The 17,758-nt window shown below is 46.5% G+C and overlaps 1 protein-coding gene across 8 annotated transcripts in view; it reads right to left on the bottom strand.

Annotated features, from left to right (window-relative positions):
* Positions 1-1,945: 1,945 nt before the first annotated feature.
* Positions 1,946-17,758, bottom strand: part of SEPTIN6 (septin 6) — an 80,993-nt gene continuing 65,180 nt past the window's right edge. For 2 of the 8 annotated variants that reach the window (XM_011718524.2, XM_071089293.1), the window contains exons 9-11: positions 16,527-16,717; positions 12,198-12,242; positions 1,946-2,973 (exon numbers count right to left, since the gene is read on the bottom strand). In XM_011718524.2, the coding sequence (XP_011716826.2) occupies positions 12,239-12,242; positions 16,527-16,717 (195 nt within the window). In that variant the 3' untranslated portion in view covers positions 1,946-2,973; positions 12,198-12,238. Of the gene's footprint in view, positions 6,591-12,197; positions 12,243-16,526; positions 16,718-17,758 lie in introns of all 8 variants that reach the window. The other 6 variants (XM_011718519.2, XM_071089290.1, XM_011718522.2 and 3 more) reach the window with 4 other exon arrangements.

The following is a 17,758-nucleotide window of genomic DNA, read 5'->3' as shown; positions in this document are numbered from 1 at the left end:
GAGTGCAGTGGCGTGATGTTGGCTCACTGCAACCTCCGCTTCCCGGGGTCAAGCAATTCTCCTGCCTCAGCCTCCTGAGTAGCTGGAATTACGGGCACGTGCCACCACACCCAGCTAATTTTTGTATTTTTAGTAGAGACAGGGGTTCACCTTCTTGGTCAGGCTGGTCTCGAACTCCTGACCTGGTGATCCACCCACCTCAGCCTCCCAAAGTGCTGGGATTACAAGCGTGAGCCACCGCGCCCAACCCTAAATATTCTTTAATGCACATGACAGCTCTCCAGATGTCTGGTCCCAAATGTCCATAGTACTGTGGTTGAGAAACTCTGGATTATAGGACTCTAAGGTGAGTACTTTCTTTTTTTTTTTTCTTTTTGAGACAGAGTTTTGCTCTGTTGCCCAGGTTGGAGTGCAATGGCACAATCTTGGCTCACTGCAACCTCCACCTTCCAGGTTCAAGCAATTCTCCTGCCCCAGCTTCCCCAGCAGCTAGGATTACAGGTATGTGCCACCACCCCTGGCTAATTTTTGTATTTTTAGTAGAGACAGGGTTTCGCCATGTTGGCCAGGCTGGTCTCGAACTCCTGGCCTCAAGTGATCCACCCGCCTCGGCCTTCCAAAGCGCTAGGATTACAGGCGTGAGCCACCACGCCCTGCCAGATGAGTACTTTCTAGTACAGGGAAAACTCAGTCCTTAACAAGGGAGCCCATTGACTGAACGCCCAGATCTTTAACTTACATTAGCTCAGGAAGCCTTCACAATGACCATGGTAAGGCAATCACTGATGTCCTCCTTTTCCGGAGACGTTTTATTAAATTTTTATTTTATTTATTTATTTTTGAGACAGAGTCTCACTCTGTCGCCCAGGCTGGAGTGCAATGGCGCGATTTCAGCTCACGGCAACCTCCGCCTCCCGGGTTCAAGCGATTCTCCTGCCTCATCCTCCGAAGTAGCTGGGATTACCGGCGTGCACTACCACACCCAGCTAATTTTGTATTTTTAGTGGAGACGGGGTTTCTCTAGGTCGGTCAGGCTGGTTTCGAACTCCTGACCTCAGGTGATCTGCCCGTCTTGCCCACAGCTCTCAAGTCTGTAGGACTCCAGGGCTTGTAATTTTCCATAACACCTCAGTGCCTGCCTCTGCTCAGTGACATCACAAACGTCACAGATGTATTGTCTCACTCGGTTGTCCCCTAGTGTGTGAGCTGCAGAGAGCCAGGCCTATATACGCAGAGCCAGGCCTATATACGTGGAATATACGTGGGTACTTTCTGAAGCCTCCAGGCCTCCGTAAGGAAAGGATGCGTGCCCTGATGTCCGCACCCTGGCCCTTAGGCAAGCAAAGTTGAGGAAAGTTTGTTTTCCTAAGGGCCACCAGAGTTCTTTAAAGTGACAACTCTCTCTCTTGCCCACTTTAATGCTTGGGAGGATGGGAGGCTCCGCTCTCTAGTAGACCCAGGACACAAAATACTCCCTAGTATCTATAGAATGCTTTTTGAGTGATGAAGAATAGTCATATCCATGAATTTGGGGGAATGCTCACATCACAGGAGTAAATGAGAGAAGACACGTGGTGCAAAGTTCTTTTCCTGCCAGAATTAAAACTCACCTGAATCTTGTTCCGTAGGCTCTGGCACTCTACTTTCTCCATCTAATATACTAGATGATAATCAGCTCAACTTAGTTAAATCCATGCTAATAAAGAAAAAGTAGAGGACTTCCTGCACACCTCCACCCCAGGTGGTGGGAATTTCAGGCCCAGATGGAAGAAAGTTAGAGGGGGCGGGCACAGGGGATGGCAACCCACCTAGGAAGATTTCATAGGCTGACGGTGCCTCCCTGAGCCCTTCAAATCACCCATTCAGAAGGCAGCCACCCACTCCTCCTCAGGCAAACCGTGGTGGGCCGCATCACCCAGTGACTTAAGATCAGACCACACAGCCATTCAGCATTTCTTTGAATTTTATTGAAAATTGACATGGACATTAGAAAGGTAGTAAGCTAAACAGTGCTGGTTCTGGGATGTTTCTCCTGGAGAATGAAAGCCCCAGAGGGGCAGTGACTGGTCACACCTTTGAGCAAAAAGAACAAAGGAGAAGAAAGGAAAAACACACACAGATTCTGGAAAACATGCAAAGAGGCTCTCTCAAGAGACACTGAACAGCAGAATGGTGGTGATGATGGTAGGGATCTATGAGAATGAGCACACTCACATGGTATTTTGATGCAAGTTAAACCAATGAATTCAAGGCAGATTTACCAACATCAAAGCTCTCCCTCCAGATCCCAGGTTGAGCAGAAACCTCTCTCAAAACCCCAACTGGTCTCAGAAGGTGGAATGGAGTAATTTTGCCCTCACTAAGCTTAAACCCCCTCCCTTCTCTCCCTTCTCCACCTGAGTGTTAGATAGTGGACACATTTTTCCCCTTTGCTGGAATCTATAGAAGGTCTGTGAATGCTGAAGAAGATAAAAATGTCACTTGACTTTCTCTTCCATATTCAGAAATATTTTAACAGTGGCCGTAGACAGTCAACCCATCGAACCAGAGAAATGTTTAAAAGAAAAACACAAAACGCAAACAAAACCTTGTGAACAGAACAGTACTTCCACACCCACAGCTGAAGTGTCCTGCCCCAGTCACTTACACTTGGGTGAGTGGTCCTGTAGTTGTTTCTCTGAGGTTACATTTGGTCCATTTTCCAGCTCTGATGGTTCTTTTCCTGCCTTGTTAGTTAGGACAAGACACTTCCATTTAAAATACCATGTGAGTCGGGAAGAGAGCTTCTTGCCTGGACACAGGGACACATGAACACTTGTTGGGTGGTGTGGCGTATGTGTGTGTGCTTGCAGTTTGAGGGGAGAGGGAATTGGTTGATTTCTGATTTGAGACAATATGGAACCCTAACTCTTCTATAATGGCAGTCTTCTCCTTTAGACTTAGTGCAGCTGCTGAAGACAAGATTAAAAAAAGCTGGAGAGGGAGAGAGAAAGAGAAAGAAAACATGAGATTAGCCAAAGAAAGAGGACATTCAAAGTAAGACAGGGGGGAGGGGAATGGGCAGTACTGAGGTAGCACAGATTATAGTTTGAGAAGACAGGTTAGAAATGGGGGTCACTGTTGGGCCATCACCACAGGGAAATCTGCTGAGAAGGTTTTAAGAACACCACACACCAGTTTAAAGCTTCTTGTTTTAATTAAAAACAAGCACATTATTAACAGCCACATGTGAATGCCAAATGATTAAAACATAAAAACAAAAACAAGAGCCATCTACACTGCAGCTAGGGAAAGCAAACTTCTTGGCTTAGGAGAAGTGAGGGATGTGTGTACGTGTGTGTGTGTGTGTGTGTGTGTGTGTATTTCAGAAAAGCCACTCCAGTCTGGGAAAATAAAAGCACAGACCATTGCTAATGACTGGTTTTGTTTCACCAGAAGTAAACAGAGTACTTAGGGTATTTTTTTTTAAAATAGTAACAGTTGTACTAATTTTTTGTTGTTGTTGTTGAGATGGAGTCTCACTCTGTCGCCCAGGCTGGAGTGCAGTGGCCGGATCTCAGCTCACTGCAAGCTCCGCCTCCTGGGTTTACGCCATTCTCCTGCCTCAGCCTCCAGAGTAGCTGGGATTACAGGCGCCCACCACCTCACCTGGCTAGTTTTTTTGTATTTTTTTAGTAGAGATGGGGTTTCACTGTGTTAGCCAGAATGGTCTCGATCTCCTGACCTCGTGATCCGCCCCTCTCGGCCTCCCAAAGTGCTGGGATTACAGGCTTGAGCCACCGCGCCCGGCCTAGTTGTACTAATTAAAACACCTTTTCATTGAAGAAGGAAAAAATCTTTCTGTCTACAGTGAATAAAGCCACCCAATGAAATACCCATTTTAATGGGCTTGATCAACTTTTTATGTTCACTCATGGGTTTGATTTTTGTTTACCAAACTTCCCTGATTATAATGGTCACCTAGGGCACCTGTTACACACAGTCTCCTGGACTCCGTTCCAGCCTTGCAGCATCACTGGGTTAAGGAGCTGGCCCAGCATGCCTTCATTTTGCCAGCCCTCACCCAATCCATCTTCAGATGTTCTTCTGTGGGAAAAAACCTCGAGGGTCTTCTAATACTAACTATTCAGTTACTCTGAACATCAAAAGGCCTCGTATCCAGGAACGTATATAAACAGACTGAATCCCTTTGTGAAATGGATTGGGAGTCAGGAGGCATGAAAATTAGTCTGGCTTCTGCCTGGAAACAGCACTGGGACCTTGCTCAAGTCCCTTCCCTTCTCTGGGCCTTCATTTCCCCTTACGGAGTAACTAGGTTATATCGTCTTACTGACTAAAATGTCTCCCTTAATATAAAACTCCTCTTTAGTTTCTGAAGGTCTCTCCAAGGCTGTGTGGGTCTAATACTTTCGAAGTATTCAGAGCTTCTCAAGCCTTAAGTAGTTAATCTGTACAGAAATGCAAATGAGGGCGCCTCCGGTTTGTAATGCAAATAATTACCGGGCGGCGGGGTCAGGGGTGGTAATTACCAGTTGGTTTTTTAAGCGTGAATTTCTGGGAAAGCAGCTCTGAAGCTGGACATAGAATCATCAAAGTTGCAAATACGAAGCCTTTCCCAGGGAGACCTGACAGGCCTAACTCAGCATCTCTCTGAGTTACTGGCTGAGTATCTGAGCAGATTTTTTTTTTTTTTTGGTTGTTGGTTTGTTTCTACCTCCAAGCATATGGTCTTCAAAACAATACTCCACCGTAACTTGAATTTTCCCAAGAAACTGGCTTGTGCTTTGGCAGCATCACCTTTATACTTGCTCTGGTCACTCACCAATCAGTAGAGCACCAGACGGTACACAGCAAACCTACACTTTTGCTTTGCCAACAAAAAAAAGGAAGTACGTGCATATGTTTGCTTTTCATTTTTTTCTTTTTGCTTCCTACTATGATCTATAATCGAAGCGAGAAATCCCCTTCCCCTTCTCAATACTTCAAAAAGGCCTGGAAATTTGGCATAACCTTGTTTGACTGTGTGCTTTAAAAGTAAGTGATCAAAAAAAGAAACTCTAAAAAAAAAAAAAAAAAATAGAAGGTGGTCATGGTCAGTGCCAGTGGGGCTGGGAGGCAGGAGCAAGTTGCGGAACTCAAAAAGAAGTGAGCTTGAAGTACATGGCAGGGTAGGGGTGGGGGGCCTGGCTGCCTGGCACCCCAAAGGAAAGCTGTCAGTTAAAATAGAAACCTCGGCTTAAAAGGCTAAATGGAGTCCAGTCCAGCTGTAGCGGGGAATACTATTCAGTACACAGCCATGGATTACTGCAAAGGAAGGGCAGAGAGACGGCACGTTAGCCACAGATCATTGCCAGGTCAACTCCCTCTCTCACACTGTCACTGGCCAAACACCAAAGTCCACTGTGCCTCATAACCCTAACAAGGGAGGGCTCTCTACTTCACAGAGGTTCCCAAAGCCACTATCAGATGGGACCCATGATAAAAACTAGGGCTGGAATATTTTTAAACTCTCAACTCCTTAAATTGGAAAGCAAGTTAAGGGCCTTCCAAGGTGTAACACCTCTTTTCTTCTCTCCAGCCGATAGTCTCATCTCTTCTTATTGAGGGATGCATGCAAAATGCATGTTAAAAATCATCATGACGTTCACCAAATGAACTACAAGACTCATCAGAGCAAACCCCCAAACACTTGATTCTTTTGACAGCTCAGTTTTCCAGTCTACAAAGTGGGATTTATTATTCCTGCTACTGGCCTCACCCTATTGGGACAGTGTGGAGCCCTTCCGGAAATTACCCCTGAGATGCTGAAATACCTCACAAGAAGAACTCAGTAAGGCTATCATTCAAGACTCTAGGCTGGTAATAATATGTAGGTTTATTCTCCCTTTTGCATCTGTGGGATACCCAGAGTTAGAGAGAGGGGAAACGTCTGCTATTTTCTCCAGCAGTTGTGTTTTATGGGAAGGGCTTGGTGTAAATAAATGCGTTTACAGATTTTGAGTACAGCTTGAGTGCAGTTACTTCGAGTGAAGGAAAACTGGAAAGGGCTGGACTCAAAGGTTAGACAGAAAAGGCGCCAAAGGCTCTCCTTTTGAAACTCTCTAAGAAGTGGCTGCGGCTCCTGAGGATGAGGGTGGGGTGGGCCAGGGAAGACTAGTGACTGGGATACAGGAGACCAAGGGGGCAGCTGTGCTTATTGGTGCTTACCCAGCCATGGTGGATGCAAATACCTCAGGGAAAACTAACAGCAACCAGAACTGGAACAGGGGAGCTGCTGGGGAAGAGTAGCAGATGGGCCCCCTGACCATGTCACACCTCTGGCAAAGATGTGGGGGAAGACAGGGGGGATGGCTGGGGGTGCTGGGAGGGGGACTGGGATGCAGGATGCATCTGCGAGCCACATGACTGTTGGTTTCTTGACCAGCGGCCAGACATCGCCCTCAGATTCTCAGGTTTCTATAAACCTTGGCAGGAAGAGAGGAGAGGGCCTGGGTTGGACTGTATGCCCCCCAGGCATGTTAAGGGGGAAGTTAGAGAAAGGGAGGCCCAGCTCTGTTGCGCAGGAAAAGGGTGTCTACAGGAAGCCCAAACTGAAAATGAAAAGAGAAGCTGAGTTAATGAATGGATAGATTAATGTACCAAAAAAAAAAGAAAAAAAAAATAGTCGGAAGAAAATTAAGTCATGAGGACTAATGGCTAAATTAGAATTTAGCTATGTTAGATGGTCTTAAGGTCTTATTGCATTGGCTCCAGGGAACATGCTTTCTAATACACTCCACACACACTCCCACATGATGGCAGCAGTGGCATTAGCCAGCAAAATAATGATCAACAACCACAAAAATACATTTTATCTCTTTTTTTTTTTTTGAGATGGAGTTTCAGTCTTTCACCCAGGCTGGAGTGCAGTGGCGCGATCTTGGCTCACTGCCACCTCCATCTTCCAACTTCAAGCGATTCTCCTGCCTCAGCCTCCTGAGTAGGTGGGATTACAGGCACTTGCCACCATGCCCAGCTAATTTTTGTATTTTCAGTAGAGACGGGGTTTCACCATGTTGGCCAGGCTGGTCTCGAACTCCTGACCTCAAGTGATCTGCCCGCCTCAGCCTCCCAAAGTGCCGGGATTACTGGTGTGAGGCACTGAGCCCGCCCTATCTCTTCTTAATGACTAGGTCCTGACTAATGTCTCCCCTCCCCCGCCCCCCACACTACCACCTAATACCTTGTACAGGAATACCTTCTGCAAATCTCTAAGTGGCCTCAGGCCACCGGATAGAGCCCCAGGCTCTAGCCACTGCATTTCCTGTCCCATAAGGAAAGCAGAGGAGGCTGAGGTTTCACAGCAGGAGGCCCTCAGAGCTGTCCTAGTCAGCTAACTGGTACTCTGGGGCAAGACCTGTTTGCAGAGCATATGAGGATGGTTGCTGGTTGCTGAACTCTGCTCTAGGGTCCAGACCACAGTTAACTGAAAACATGAACTATGGAAACCCATCATTGGTTTGTGCTTAAATAATACTTTCACCTCTCTTCCATGTAAGTTTCATTCCTGTGACAAATATACGGCAAGTAGGACTGATCCCCATTATACATATGAGTAGACCGAGAAACACAAGAGAAGTCAATAGACTTGCCTGTGGCCGCAAAAGAGTCACAGCTGGGCCCAGAGCTGGTGTGTGTGTGTGTGTGTGTGTGTGTGTGTGTGTATGTGTGTCTGTGTATTTTTATTTTTATTTCTTTTGGGACGGAGTCTTGCTCTGTCACCCAGGCTGGAGTGCAATGGCGCGATCTTGGTTCACTGCAACCTCTGCCTCCCAGGATCAAGCGATTCTCCTGCCTCAGCCTCCCAAGTAGCTGGGATTACGGGCGCCTGCCACCATGCCCGTCTAATTTTGTATTTTTAGTAGAGACGGGGTTTCACCATGTTGGCCAGGCTGGTCTCGAACTCCTGACCTCGGGTGATCCGCCTGCCTCGGCCTTCCAAAGTGCTAGGATTATAGGCACGAGCCTCTGCGCCCGGCGCCAGAGCTGTTGTTTATTTAAGACTATCACATGCAATGTCCCTGAGAATTCCTTGGCTATAGATCTAAGCCCCTATTTATTACCCGAAGAATAAATTTATCCCATTAAATAAAGACTATTAGATATCTGTCAGGGATAGAAGTATGGGCATAAATGAGTATGTTTTACAGTCACTTCCTCAAAGGGAATATACTCCCATACATACACTTTGAAGGTATACACACGCTGAGGTGAATGGTCATTTATATCAGAAATTAGGAGTTCTGCCACCAACTCACCGTGTGGTCCTTGGTAAATTCCTTAAATTCTCTGCTCCTCCATTTACTCTCTTTACTCTCTCTCTCTCTCTCTTTTTTTTTTTTTTGAGATGGAGTCTTGGTCTGTTGCCCAGGCTGGAGTGCAATGGTGTGGTCTCAGCTCACTGCAACCTCCACCTCCCGGGTTCAAGCGATTCTCCTGCCTCAGTCTCTAGAGTAGCTGGTATTACAGGCACCTGCCACCACGCCCAGCTAATTTTTATATTTTTAGTAGAGATGGGGTTTCACCATGTTGGCCAGGCTGGTCTCAAACTCCTGACCTCAGGTGATCTGCCCGCCTTGGCCTCCCAAAGTGCTGGGATTACAGGCGTGAGCCACCATGCCCGGCCAACTCTCTTTAAAACAAAACAAAACAAAAAAATAGAGACGGGGTTTCACCATGTTGCCCAGGCTGGTCTCCAACTCCTGGGCTCTAGTGATCCTCCCACCTCAGCCTCCCAAAGCGCTAGGATTACAGGAGTGAGCCACCTCACCCAGCCTCCATTTACTCATCCTGCAAACTGGGGATTATTCCTTCTCTACCTCACAGACCTGTTGTAAGTATAAAATGAGATACCATATCAAAAAACCCCCAAAACCAAAAACAACAACAACAACAACAAAACCACTTTGGAAAGTAATAAAAGCTATACAAATGCTCATATCTTATTTTTATTCTTTGTCTACTTCCTAGGGGAAGAGTAACCTAAAAAACACTGCAATGGCCTATGTTCTAGGTTTCATGGGAAGGCTGATATATTTTGATGTGTGTATACTGTCCATATACTGTGCACTCCTAAGGACCAATAACGACTGAGATAGAGTATCTGCAACTATGTGGGGGGTCACAAATGAATCGCTTTTACAAATGCAGAGAGCTATAAGTAGCGCCTCAAGCAATTTCAAAATGTGGAGGCACAGTAAGCCTCACTCTGCCTGCATTCTAGGTGGCCTTTGTGATCCACCCCTTGAATGAGGGCTTTGAGGAGGGGGCGGGTTGCCTTTGCTGCTTTCAGATCCTGGGGGGGCCAAAGCCTCCTGTGACCAAGCAGTTGGTCTGGAACTGCTTTCGTGGTCTGCCAGGGAGAAGCCTGCCAGGAAGAGCCAACCTACTTGGGGTTGGGGTTGGCTGTTCCAGCTGTTTACCAATTGCCTCTCACTTGTAAAGTGTAGCTTTAATTATAGTTTTGCCAGAATTCATTTTAGGAATGGCCACTAACACTGATTTACTTGGGGAAACCTGTATGCAATTGTGTCAAGCCATGTGCCGTGAAACCTGAATTAACTGAAATCTCATTAACTAGAATACATATTTCCTGCTCACCTCATTAAAAATGGGGGAACAAAGAACATAACACATGAACCAAGTTCTTATTACATGTCAGACACTTCGCTAGGCACTGGAACTACATACAGTGCAAGGAATGGACAGACATTCTAGGAACTGTCTTCCTAAATGGAAATCTACTGTTTAATTCCAATCAACTAGCAGGGGCTCCAAGACTTGCTGTTAAGCCAGACAGTAAATCAAGTCATTGTTCTTTTAAGATTGTTTCCTTTGGCCCGGTTTCATGGGCCTTATGTTGCAGAAACCTCTATGGACTTCCTCTTCAGGATTTGCTTCCAAGCAGGATGTTTTGCCAGCTGCCCTGAGTCCCCAGTGCAATAGCTGCGGCAATCAGTTTGGTGACTAACAGCAGGTTCTCCATTTAAATCATAAACTACATGGGTGAGTGGGGAAAAGTCTTTTCTATATTTTATATTCCCCGATCCAAACAAACCAAATGTAAAAGGGCATTTATGAGACAACCGGGATGTTTCAAACACTGACTAGACATTTCATGTTAATGAATTATTGTTCATTGTATAGGTGTGATAATGGTGGGGTTGTGGTTATGTTTTTTTTAAAAGAATCGTTATCTCTTGGAGATATATACTAAAGTATTCACAGATAAAAGGATATAGTTTTGCTTTATAATAATTCAGCAGGTCTGTGGTAATTGATGAAACAAGACTGGGCATACGTTTATGGTTGTTTGGGGGCTGGGCTCTGGGCTGAACTGTATTATCCTCTCTTATTTTGCTCATGTTTTAAAGTTTCCATGGTAAAGTTTAAAAAAAAAAAAATAACCCTTAGTTGGGTGCAGTGGCTCACGCCTGTAATCTCAGCACTTTGGGAGGCCAAGGTAGGCAGATCACCTGAGGTCAGGAGTTTGAGACCAGCCTGGCCAACATGGTAAAACCTGGTCTCTACTAAAAATACAAAAATTAGCCAGGAATAGTGGCACATGCCTATAATCCCAGCTACTTGGGAGGCTGAGGCATGAGAATTGCTTGAACCCAGGAGGCGGAGGTTGCAGGGAGCTGGGATTGTGCCACTGCACTCTAGCCTTGGCGACAGAGTGAGACTCTGTCTCAAAAAAAGAAACAAACGGAAATAACCCTAATTATGTTAAATTAAAAATGTTTGTATTTCCTTTCCATCCACTACCTGAGTCTAGTAGAGGAGATAGAAGGTCCTTAATCCCTGCTTTCAGTCTCTCTATAAACTATGTGATACTTTATAAACTTTTATTAATACAACATCTAGCACTGAGGAATCCTTACCTGCTGATCTCCTTATAAGAGGTTTTCATGAGGCCAGTACTTGTAGGATTAAATGTAAGGAATTCTCTGTAATTTCTAAGATCTCTTCATTTTCCTCCACTTTTATTATAGGTTTTTGTTTTGTTTTTTTGAGACGGAGTTTCACTCTTGTTGCCCAGGCTGGAGTGCAATTGCGTGATCTTGGCTCACCGCAACCTCTGCCTCCCAGGTTCAAGCGATTCTCCTGCCTCAGCCTCCCGAGTAGCTGGGATTACAGGCATGCACCAACACGCTTGGCTAATTTTGTATTTTTACTAGAGACAGGGTTTCTCCATGTTGGTCAGGCTGGTCTCGAACTCCCGACCTCAGGTGATCCACCCGCCTCGGCCTCCCAAAGTGCTAGGATTATAGGCGTGAGCCACTGCTCTCAGCCTTATTATGGTTTTGAGGGGTACAGTCAAAGGAAATTTGAGAACTTGAACCCCTCAGATAAGAAACTGCCACCAGCAGGAAACAGAGAAGTGAGTTTCCATTGACTCTGGACATTCTCAAACCTGATGCAGGGAGATGGGAGAGGGTTGATGCTGACTGTGACACTGCAGGACAGACCTTGTGAAACCCAAAGTTTCTCTCATCACTATGGTTTCATTAATTTTGAAAATGATGGTTATAGCTCCTTTTGTTTTTGAGATGGAGTTTCACTCTTGTTGCCCAGGCTGGAGTACAATGGCGTGATCTCGGCTCACTGCAACCTCCGCCTCCCGGGTTCAAGTGATTCTCCTGTCTCGGACTCCCAAGTAGCTGGGATTACAGGCCTGTGCCTCCACGCCCGGCTAATTTTTTTTGTATTTTTAGTAGAGATGGGGCTTCACCATGTTAGCCGGGATGGTCTCAATCTTCCGATCTCAGGTGATCTGCCCTCCTCGGCCTCCGAAAGTGCTGGGATTACAGGTCTGTGAGCCACAGTGCCCGGCCCGATTATGGCTCTTTAAGAAAAAAACTGCCCACACTGAAACCTCAAATACTGATCACAGGATCCACCTGTGTTACCCAGCTGTTCTAGCAGCAAAAGTCTGAAAACGACCCCTCATTTTAATCAGGCAGGCAGGCATTCCACATGTACACTTGAAACCACACTAGACTATTTCGTGACTATATTATAAGTCACGAGAGAAAACCAGCTAGACCAATGAAGCAGCTTCTTCTATGATTAGATGCTTGTGTTGGGGGTGCAGGATTGGGGGAGATATGTTCTAGAAGCCACTGCTAGTTCTATTTAGAGTTAATCAAGCTTACCAGGACCCTGGGTCTCATGCAGCATGCAGCAAACAGCAGAGTTAACTGTAAAACAGTAAGAGCTGATGAAGATGGAGTGAGCATGAGGAGAAATCAAATATTATGACTTGACACAAACAATGAAGGGTTAGAGGTCAAAGGTGATTAGGAGTAGCAGGAAGGGGAAGTGGGAAGGGTGGACTGGTAGGAACCCCTGAAACACTGATACTCTTTTTTTTTTAAGTCAGGGTCTCCCTCTGTTGCCCAGACTGGAGTGCAGTGGTGCAATCACGGCTCACTGCAGCCTCAACCTCCCAGGTTCAAGCAATTCTCCCACCTCAGCCTCCTGAGTAGCTGGGATGATACGCAAGTGCCACCAGGCCCAGCTAATGTTTAATTTTTTTTTTTTGTAGAGACAGGGGCTTCACTATGTTGCCCAGGCTAATCTCAAACTCCTAGACTCAAGCAATCCTTTGCGTTGGCCTCCCAAAGTATTGGGATTACAAGCGTGAGCCACCGCGGCTGGCCAATACTTTCTTAATCTCTTTAGGGGCAGCTAAAGGAAATTCTGAATATGTGACTCTTAGATCCAACCACCATCTCTCAAGAAGAAATACTACTACCACCATTTCTGCCCTCAAAACTCACTACCATGACTATGGGAGGAGGGTAGCACAGGTCTAACGGTGGCTCTTCCAGAAGTTAACCAATTGCTCATGAAATTACATAAGAAGCCAAAACCCAGGGCCATTTCTGCATCTGGAAGTACGGAAGAAGACAGGTCATTCTGTCAGGCCCTTATTGCTAATATGAGGTGCCACATGCCAGCAGGGTTTTCACCCATTTCAGAATTGGAAAGGAGCACTGTCACCAACCCCAAATATTCCTGGAGAGTAGAGAGGGGTATCTCCCTCTTGGGGTCTCCTGCCTGGGGTCGGAGAAGTCAGTCAGTAAGGGCAACAAGGGGAAAGCTTGATGTGAGAAGAACTTTTACTGAACATCTGAATAGGGAATATTTATAGTTTCAATGTAGCCTGAACAAACCAATTCCTAACTCCCACAAGCAGGCTATGAAACTGCCCCAGGTACTGAGTTAACAAATACCACAGGACCATGAAGGCAGCAGTTATAGCTGGATGACAAATTTAGATTTTTCTGATCTTAAAAATAGGAATTCATTCCTGCTGGTGCAACTAATACACCACGACAGATAAGTTAATACAGTACAGGGTGTGTCCAAAGAGACTTTTTTTCTGGCTAGTTGAACTTTATCCATCAGGTAATACCAAAAAAGTTCATTCATCAGTGAATTTGACATATAGTATTAAGATTCAGTAAGAAAAATTTCTGGACTAATTGGTGAAGATGTTCTTTTTTTTTTTTTTTTTTTTTTAGACAAAGTCTCACTCTGTCACCCAGGCTGGAGTGCAGTGGCACGATCTTGGCTGTGCAACCTCCACCTCCCAGGCTCAAGTGATTCTCCTGCCTTAGCCTCCTGAGTAGCTGGGACTACAGGTGTGGGCCATCACACCCAGCTAATTTTTGTATTTTTAGTAGAGACGGGGTTTCGCCATGTTGCCCAGGCTGGTTTCAAACTCCTGACCTCAGGTGATCTGCCTGCCTCAGCTTCCCCAAGTGCTGGGATTACAGGCATGAGCCACTGTACCCAGCCAAGATGTTTAAATTACGCATTTGAATAAAGAGTAATTGGATTGCAAAGCTGAGTGCCTTCAAATATAACGTATTTTACTGTTAAGCAAAAGTTACCATGTTATTCCTAAGTGATAAGCCAGAGGAAAGGAAGGTGTTTCTTCCTTTTGGCAAAAATATCCCATAGTTAAGTCCAGGAACAAATGGCTGAAAACAGAAGGCAATGACCATGGACACCTTTTGGATCCTCAGTACCCTTTAGTAAAGACACTGCTAAACAGTCCACCTTGGAACACCTCAACCCACACTGCACAAACAACTGCAGGGCACAAGGGCACCACAGGAGTTTTTCTAGATCCCGTTGAAATACTTTTCTCTGGTTCTAGGATGAGGAATTGATAACTTCAGCAAGCAGAGACTGGGGTTGGGTGAGGATTATTGACCCACATGGTATCTAGGAGTCACTGTTCTAATACCAGGGGAGATGAGAAGTCTTAAAATCATTCCACAGATTGAGGATGGGGCACATGCAGCATACACTGACATCTGAGGGCTCCCCTGTTAAGTTCTCAGCACCCCAGGCTGGGCAGAACTAAGCCAGCAGGGAGGGATCACAAAGAGGTAGGAAATCGGCCGGGCGCGGTGGCTCAAGCCTGTAATCCCAGCACTTTGGGAGGCCGAGACGGGCGGATCACGAGTTCAGGAGATCGAGACCATCCTGGCTAACACGGTGAAACCCCGTCTCTACTAAAATACAAAAAAAAATTAGCCGGGCGAGGTGGCGGGCGCCTGTACTCCCAGCTACTTGGGAGGCTGAGGCAGGAGAATGGCGTGAACCCAGGAGGCGGGGCTTGCAGTGAGCTGAGATCCGGCCATTGCACTCCAGCCTGGGCAACAGAGCTAGACTCCGTCTCAAAAAAAAAAAAAAAAAAAAAAAAAAAGAGGTAGGCAATCAGGGCTGGGCTGCAGCCTTCAGTGGCAGCAGTTAAATTCTGTTGGCTGCAGCGAGTAAGAACTGAGGCAGGGTGAGGGTGGGACTACGGCCAAGGAGAGATGAGCAACCTCAGATATAGGGCAGGGGTGGGGAGAGAGTGCACTGAGTTTCTGCTAAAGGCTCTCTCTTTCTTCCACTACCCTGTATCTGCACTTCTTTTCTTTTTCTTTTCGAGACAGAGTCTCAATCTGTTGCCCAGGCTGGAGTGCAGTGGTGCGATCTTAGCTCACTGCAACCTCCGCCTCCTCGGTTCAGGCAATTCTCCTGCACAGCCTCCCAAGTAGCTGGGATTACAGGCGCACGCCACCACGCCTGGCTAATTTTTTGTATTGTTAGTGGAGACAAGGTTTCATCATGTAGGCCAGGCTGGTCTCGAACTCCTGAACTCAAGTGATCCACCCGCCTTGGCCTCCCAAAGTGCTGGGATTATACCATATCTGCAGTTCTTTTTGTTCCTCTCTTTCTTTTCTATTTTTTTTTTTTTTTTCAGATGGAGTCTCACTCCATTGCCCAGGCTGGAGTGCAGTGGTGTGATCTCGGCTCACTGTAACCTACACCTCCCAGGTTCAAGTGATCCGCCTGCCTCAGCCTCCTGAGTAGTTGGGACTATAGGTGTGCATCACCACACCCAGCTAATTTCTGTATTTTTATTTTTATTTTTTTTAGATGGAGTCTCGCTCTGTCGCCCAACCTGGAGGGCAGTGGTATGATCTCAACTCACTGCAACCTCCACCTCCTGGGTTCAAGCGATTCTCCTGCCTCAGCCTCCTGAGTAGCTGGGATTACAAGCTCACGCCACCACGCCTGGCTAATTTTTGTGGTTTTAGTAGAGACAGGGTTTCACCATGTTGGTCAGGCTGGTCTCTAACTCTTTTTTTTTATTTTTTATTTTTTGAGATGGAGTCTCGCTCTGTAGCCCAGGCTGGAGTGCAGTGGCGCGATCTTGGCTCACTGCAAGCTCCACCTCCCGGGTTCATGCCATTCTCCTGCCTCAGCCTCTCAAGTAGCTGGAATTACAGGCGCCCACCACCAAACCCAGCTAATTTTTTTGTATTTTTAGTAGAGATGGGGTTTCACCATGTTAACCAGGATTGTCTCGATCTCCTGACCTCGTGATCCACCCGCCTCGGCCTCCCAAAGTGCTGGGATTATAGGCATGAGCCACTGCGCCCAGCCTATTTTTTTTTTTTTTTTTTTTTTAAGTAGAGATGGGGTCTTGCCATATAGGCCAGGCTGGTCTCGAACTCCTGACCTCAAGTGTTCCTCCTGCCTTGGCCTCCCAAACTGCTGGGATTACAGGCGTGAGCCACCTTGTTCCTCTCTTATATTGAGAGGCCTTGTTCCTCTCTTATATTGCTGCACCTCTAATTTTTTTCCTCCCTTCTGCTCTCTCACTCTCCCTTTGCTTTTCCTCTTTTCCCTTCCTCTCCCATGGACCTTGAGTTTGCAGGGCTTTCCTGAGCAAGCTGGACAGATGGGCTGGGCCTCTGGGACCACACCCCTCCCCTATTCTCAACTCCCCAAGCTCAGGGAATCAAAAGGTCCCACAGGGATGCTGGGACCAGTTATAGGTACCTCAACCAGTCTGACAGCCCGCAGCTCACCTCTGGTCACCAGTCCTCAGCCCCTTCAGGTGCCACGTCCTGCCCCGGGAGGATGAGCAGCAGGAAAGAGAAGGCACCACCCCAGAGCAGACTGCTACTTACTTTTTCTTCTCTTTGTCTCTCTTCAGAGTCTGTGAGCCTCCAGCCTGGGAGCCCTGGGACTGGAGCAGCTCGGCTGCTGTCTTTCTTTGCTTGAAAGCATTCACTTCATCATCCAGGGATTTCTTCTTATCCTCCAGTTTCTTCTTCTCGTCCTGGTGCAGTTTCTTCAGACGGTCAAACTTCTCATGCAGCTGGCAGGGAAGCACAGGGAGATTGGAGAGAGTCCCCTGTGAGCAGTCCCCAGCCTGGCCAAGCCCAGATGGGTGGGGACCAGTAGGGCTGTGACCCTGCAGGACCCTGGAACCTCAGGGGGCATTTCTGTCAGGGATTGCCATGATGGCACCAAAGGCACCATGCTCTGGATCATTCTCTCCTCCTGTCATTTTATCTCCAAGTCTCTGCTCCTGAATATGGTAAAGGAACACTGCATTGTGTTTAGTCAGACATTTTGTTAAAAAGAGTCCCCATAGTTACCACACATGTTCAATAATAACATCAATGAAAATAATATAACATTTACTGAGTGCTGGCCGGGCTCAGGCCTGTAATCCCAGCACTTTGGGAGGCCGAGGTGGGCAGATTACTTGAGGTCAGGTGTTCAACACCAGCCTGGCCAACATGGGGAAACCCCGTCTCTACTAAAAATACGAGAATTAGCCAGGCATTGTGGCATGTGCCTGTAGTCCCAGCTACTCAGCAGGCTGAGGGAGGAGAATCACCTGAACCTGGGAGGCAGAGGTTGTACTAAGCCGAGACCACACCACTGCACTCCAGCCTAGGCAACACAGCAAGACTCCGTCTCAAAAAAAAAAAAATTACTGAGAAATTATTATAGGCTAAGCACTAACTTTTATAAGCCCTTTATGTATATTAACTTATCTAATTGTTACCACATTCCTATGAGGTAGGTTCTTTATTATCTCTATTTTATGAGGAAACAGAAGGTCTAACAAGTAAGGAATTTGACTATGGTCAACCCAGTATTTAGAGCATTATATAACGGGACCTCTTATGTGTAAGGAACCCCTGTCTTTTCTTAACCCCACAATCAGGAAGGATCACCACGGATCACAGAGAAAACTTCAGTAATGGGAAAGTCAGTCAATGGAAATGCTTGGCTTTGGGCATGGAAGGAAATAAAAAGGATTTTATGACATGGAATGAGTACAGACACCTCAGCCTTAACTAAAGGGAGGCTTCATTAGTCCTGAATAGAACCAGAAACCCAAAGA

Source organism: Macaca nemestrina, chromosome X (assembly GCF_043159975.1).
Source record: "Macaca nemestrina isolate mMacNem1 chromosome X, mMacNem.hap1, whole genome shotgun sequence".
Lineage (NCBI taxonomy): Eukaryota > Metazoa > Chordata > Mammalia > Primates > Cercopithecidae > Macaca > Macaca nemestrina.
This window is presented reverse-complemented; position numbering and strand designations above follow the sequence as displayed.